Genomic DNA, 6455 nt, shown 5'->3' on the forward strand with positions numbered 1-6455 from the left:
TAAATTTAATTTAGCCGTCTTTATGCCTCCTTGATTTCCATCCTCTGCCAGTCTACAATACAGGGGCCGATGTGTAACCTGGAAGTGTTCCAGGCGTCTTTGTTGTTGTTGTGATTCCGCTTACTGCCGGCCCTTCACAATCTCCACTTTAAACAGGGCTCTTGTGTCAGTAAACGTGCCTTTCGTTTTGGTGAAGATAGGTTCGCTATTCACACCAGATTGTAGGCCAGGCAAGCTTAACTGAATTGCCTTTCAGTAGTATCGCTTCAAAGGGTAAAGAGCATTGCATTTCAGGGAGGTTTCTTTTTGTCCATTGAACGTTCTCACACTGGAAATCACATTACCAAGTTATGGTATATGGAGGTATGGCAAATATTTCCACAAATGACATCGTCTAAGGTGTCATGTATACACGCAGTATCAAAATTCAACCCAGAGTAAAGAGGGAAATTCGGCTTTAGACGTTGCTATCCTTCTGAATATGGTTCTGCTTAATGGTTAGCTCTAACATTCAAAAGGCTGTATCCATGCCTTTCCACTGACTTTTAACAAGTCACCACGTACAGTTTCCATATGCTATTCAGATCATTTATTTGGTGATATCTAGAAAACAGAGTAAATTCCTTTTGAAATCATTGTTCTACTCTACATTAAAGGTGGTAGCATGCACTAAAGCTGCTAATATGTTTCTATACACGACTGTCTATGTCACATTCTAGCTCTGCAATTCTTAGGGCACCAATTGGCATCTGAAATCTCTGTGTAGGTGGTCAGTTGATAGTTTCCAGTTTTACTTCATTCCTTTTTTACAGCTTTTCACTCCTATCTGTAGACTGGGAGAAAAACTAACCATATCCCAAAGGTTCAGTTAGGCATCATGAGATCAAACATGCATTTTGGGGGGCTATTACCTCAGTTGAAGGTTTTTTTTTTTTTTTTTTTTCACTCTCTTGGGCTATGGCTGACAATATTATGCTTGATGACAGAGAGACAGGGAGTATATCTTAGGCTCGTCTAAGTAAAACTATGTGGCCTGTTTTCATTTGCTCATAGCCTCTCTGGTTTTCATTTATTACCTACATTTTTTCCCCCCCCCAATCCTGCAGCTGAAACCCGATGAAAGGATCATCAAAACAGACTACGGGCTACTGATTCGAAGTCTGCAGAAGAAGGACTCTGGGATGTATTACTGCAAAGCCCAGGAGCACACGTTTATCCACACCATCGTGAAGCTGACTCTGAATGTCATTGAGAACGAACAGATGGAGAACACCCAGAGGGCAGAGCACGAGGAGGGGCAGGTCAAGGATCTGCTGGCCGAGTCACGGCTGAGATACAAAGACTACATCCAAATCCTTAGCAGCCCCAACTTCAGCCTGGACCAGTACTGCGAGCAGATGTGGCACCGGGAGAAGCGGCGGCAGCGCAACAAGGGCGCCCCCAAGTGGAAGCACATGCAGGAGATGAAGAAGAAACGGAACCGGAGACATCACGGAGAGGGGCTGCCGAGGGCGGTGGCCACGTAGCTTCCTGTTTAATTTAAAGAAAAAGAGTCCTTTACCTGCAAAAACACTGTCTCCCGTTTGTACATCCTTGATACTAACTCCTAAGAGTCTCCCACGGTGTTTTGTTAAGGCACAAAGAAGAACAGTCTGAGGGAGACCGTGGGTGGTGAATATGGCAAAGGAAAGGCAACTTAAGTCGTCTGACCCAGTTTTCCAAGAACTAAACTTGTACCTGCAGTGTATCCGAGTTATCTGCAAAATAGGGACTTTGCATTTGTAAATGGTTTGTGTTCTGAGTTTTTTTTCAATTTATGGTGCCGTGTAAATAAGCGAGCTGAGCAGACATCACATGTGGCCCTGTGCTAAGGTGCTTCGTTTCCCTTGCGTGGCCAATTCAGCACGGGGCTGACCATGCTGTTGTGCTTTATGTTCTTAGGATCAGATACATCATCCCCCTCTAGAACAGGCTCCTTTCCGGGAAGAAGGGAAGACACACATTCAGGCCACTCATACAGCAACAGGAACTTTCCCAACGAGCCACTCACTCTTGGTGCCTGGTTTAGGAATTTGGAGAGATGCATTAGTTTTATCAGACCACGGGGATTATTCAGTGTGCTACAGCCTTGATTTACTGAAGGTTGTAAGTGTTCCTCCAGGATTCCTTATGACTGACCAGGAGAAGCAGGTTCATGGAGAGACGTTGGTGCTCAGTCATGTGTTTTCAGATTAAATGCTGAGCTTCACAGGGACAGAATGCTTAACAAATATTTAAGTGAGACATGGGAAAACATTTAAATAAAATGAGGGAAACATCATGACGTACACTGCATCCTAATGGGAAGGCATGCAGATGGGATTTGTTAAGAGACAGAAGGAAAGACAGCTATAAATTCTGGCTTTGGGGGAAACTCATAGCCCCATAAAGAGGAAGAACAGTCACAAATAAAGTGGGTGAAACGTAATGTAGTTTTATTCACCAGAGTATAAGTAGCTGCCAATTTATAATACATCTGCTAAAAAATTCTAGATTATATTTTTTTAAAAAAGCCTGCTAGCAAAAGGCCGAGGAAAAGTAAATTTTCTAAAGGATCATGGAAAGAATGAGCACAAATTTATTTACAACCAAGGGGATTTCAGTACTTTTTCTAAAAATTCATCATTACCTATAAATCATTTTCATTTACTGCCTTTAGTCTCTTGAATATTGGATTGTGGGACTTTATTTGAGTGAACAGAAAAGAACAATATACACATACATAGAAAAAGAATTAGGTAGACAAGAGTGGTGGGAGCGGGGAGATATATTGTTAAGTAACAGAACAAATGCAAACATTTTGACAACGGAAAGGGTTAAGTTAACTCTTTGACATCTTTTTTTCACAAATCTTTTTGCATTTCTGAGATTATATGCTGTAATTCAAGTAGCGTTGTTTTAGTAATTTAATAATAAATAAGCCTACCACATGTAAAAAAACACAAACTTACAACATAAACATTCTTCGTATTTTTTTAGCACTTTCAAATATCGCCAGTTTGACTTTACCTCTGAACCTGCATGGTATGTTTTCTGCCCATTTACGCAGGACTCACCTTTCTTTCTTCAACACAAAACCCTTAGCCTTCTTCTGTTTTGCCTTTTCACGCCCTTTTTAGTGTGAAATGAAAAATTAGTCACTTCCTCAAGTGGAAGGCAGCCTTTCAGAAAACTAAATAGCAGACATTGCTAGTTTCTCATGCATTCTATGTGTCTTGAAAGAAAAGCCTGTGGGAACCCGTGTGATTAGCGGGCAACTTATTACCATGTTCAGTATCATGTCTGTGACTGGCTTTATGTTCAAAGCATTCTATCTTACATTCATTTAATTTGCATCACTTACCTTTCAAAGTAGTCACTCTGATGTATGAGGTTAAGTACCCCTTTTGATATGAAACTCAAATATTTATAGATGTGTCTGTATAAGGAAAACTTAAGGATTTAAAACTTAGGTTTTAAAAACAGTAAACCAGAACAAATCACTCTTAAAAATTAATGCATAAGAATAGTTGTAGTAGGATCAGAGTGCTAATTAAATACCATAGCAAGAGTGTTTGTAACTATTGATTTGCTAGGCTAAAATGTTTCAGGAATTCATAGTGAGCTCCAAGCAAATAAGTGGGAGTATGTTTTATTTTTTAAAGATTTCCACATCTTTGTATGTCAGACAGTAATGATCAAATTATGGATGGCTTTGAGAAAATTACATGAAGCTCAAATGTTAGGATTGACTTGAGAAAATAAATTTGGTTTTCATCCAAATATGAATGTCTAAGCCATTTTTTAATTAGTTCTTTCTTATCATAGTTATTCAGACAAAATTTTGAAAACCTATTTTGATTTACAGCTAATATTCTGGCTACTTTGGATCTAAAACTATTAATTTATGATAAAATCTTAAAATACATTTGAAATATTATTAGTAAAATAAAATGTCATATAATAAAAACATATGGACAAAGTTTTATGTGTATTTATAAAGATAGAGGTCATCTAAACTACATTTAATTTTTTAACCTTTTAATTGCCTAGAACATTTGAGGAACAGTGTGAATATATTAAATGTAAGACAAGACACATTATATATACTTCCTCACCACTGAAGATTTTACCAAATTCTCTTTGAAATAATGAAAAATTATAGTTGATATTTTCAAATACATTTGCTTAGAAATCAGCTCTTCATGAGAGGTCTTAAATCGTCTGTTTATTCTTAGATTCCTATTTTTCTCCCCTGTTTTGAATACATACGTCTTTGATTTGCCTTTTCTCACCTGCATCTCATTCTGGCTATTTATGCTGCTCCATGGAATCCTGCCTGTCTGCATTCATTTACATTCAGTTTAATACGAATTTAAAGAGGTTTTTTTAACAAAAAAGTGGATTGTTGAGTAATTTATGGAGAACCCCCTTCCCCAAAGAGCTCTAAATATTACATTCACATTGTTAAATAAGCATTTTTTAAAACAAACTAAATTAAGAGAAGAAAAAATAGTCACAGAGAAATTTAGAAATATGCAAAAGCCACACAGTAGAACTACCATTGACACAAAATATCATCAGTCTATTTACTAAATAATGCTTACTTAAAATACGCTGCCTGCAAAATCATCTTACTCTCGGATTTTGCCTTTGGTCTATATTTAGGTTCTTCATATGCTATTGTTTTGTTCCTGCTGGATTGTACAGTCTAAACTGAAAACATCAGTTTACAGTGGGCAGTGTCTCCTTTTCAACATTATCAAAATTAAATTTTTAAGGACAATTTAATATCAAGATGTCCACTAAATATTAAACTGAACAAAAACATTCATTAACACTGATACTTTAAACATATATATATATATATATATATATATATATATATATTTCACAGATATCATTAATACAAATGAAATTAAAAACTGAAATAGCTTTCATTGAGAATGTTACATTTCTCTTAGTATGTTGGGATTGGTTCACCTTACTGGGAATGGATAGTTTAGAAAAAAGGGAGATATTTAAAATGTTTTTTATAGAAAGATATATTTTTCCAACAGATGACCACAATAGTTAAATAAATTAGCTTATATGTGAGGTTAAAAAATATCTAAAATTCCAAGCTGCTGCACATTGACAGTACACAGGCAGGAACATGTACATGACTTATACCTCTCATTTAAATATTTTGTAGTATAAAGTATTTATGGTAAGTTTTAAATAGATGCTTTTTTGGGAAAAGGGCAAGAATCTATCAGTTTATTTTATAATTTAATTCTGGTATTGTAAGTGATTAGCAATCAATTTTGAATTTATAGTTTTGCTATTTTGAGAGAATTGTAGTCTTGTAATCTAAAGTAATTAAAATTTGTTAAATGTATATTTTGGTTGTATTATAATAAAACACAAACATTAGTATTCTCTGGTGATAAACAGAATGTTGATTTGTGTGCAAATTTTGTTTTCACACCCCTGAAAATACCCCAAATTTTATCCATAAAATTGCACTAAATCAAATACCAAAGAAATATTTCCTGACAATTATTAGTAGACATATTCTACACTGTAAGTTTACAAATAATTTCCCTTAGAAAATAAATAAATAAAAGAATAAGTGGCTCTACCCAATCAATATAATTATGTAATTAAGCTTTACTGTGATTTAAATTTAGACTTTGGCAGGCTGAGATGAACATTATTACCACAAGTAACTACTTTTTAAAAATATATATTTTCATTGATTTCAAAGAGGAAGGGAGAGAAAGAAACATTAATGATGAGAGAGAATCAGTAATCAGCTGCCTCCTGAGCCACACCCCACTGGGGGTGGAGCATGAGACTCAGGCACACGCTCTGATAGGGAATTGAACCATGACCTCCTGGTTCATCGGTCAACTCTCAACCCCTGAGCCACACCAGCTGGGCTCAACATAATTCTTTGTGCTTGATTATTTAAAAACAAAAAAGTAAATTAAGGATATAAATCTCAATAAAAATAAAAATAAAAAAGACAAATTACTCGGTAGTAAAAGAGAAAGGGAAAGAAAGAAAAAGAGAGAAAAGACTACCAAATAGAAATATTAGATATTCAGCCATCATAATAGATGCAGCCTTCTAGTTCCAGTTACTCTTACATTATGGACTTTCTTGGGCACCCTTATTATTTCTAAGACATGACAGCTAGACTCTTGTTTGGCCTCAGGGATCCTAGTTTTCAAAGCAACACCTTATAGTTATGGAAATGCCTACAGCAATTAGGAGATGTGCTTAATATGCCAAAAGACTCTAAACAGCTGAGTTGGCCTTTCTTAGACTGAACATTGTTCCAGGTTGCTATTTAAAATATAGATTTCTTTCTGGCTCACATATAAAATTTATAAACCAATACATGCTCTTTAGAAAATCTGAAGCGGGAAGAGAATTATATATAAATATAT

General features: G+C 35.7%; 1 protein-coding gene across 1 annotated transcript in view; it reads left to right on the forward strand.

The window, feature by feature from the left end:
• SEMA3D (semaphorin 3D) overlaps positions 1-5419 on the forward strand; it is a 195192-nt gene extending 189773 nt beyond the window's left edge. Inside the window, exon 18 of the mRNA XM_008149524.3 lies at positions 1107-5419. Within this exon, the coding sequence (XP_008147746.2) occupies positions 1107-1526 (420 nt within the window). The 3' untranslated portion in view covers positions 1527-5419. The remainder of the gene's footprint in view (positions 1-1106) is intronic.
• The last annotated feature ends 1036 nt before the right edge of the window (positions 5420-6455 follow it).

This window comes from Eptesicus fuscus, chromosome 14 (genome assembly GCF_027574615.1).
Source record: "Eptesicus fuscus isolate TK198812 chromosome 14, DD_ASM_mEF_20220401, whole genome shotgun sequence".
Classification (NCBI taxonomy): domain Eukaryota; kingdom Metazoa; phylum Chordata; class Mammalia; order Chiroptera; family Vespertilionidae; genus Eptesicus; species Eptesicus fuscus.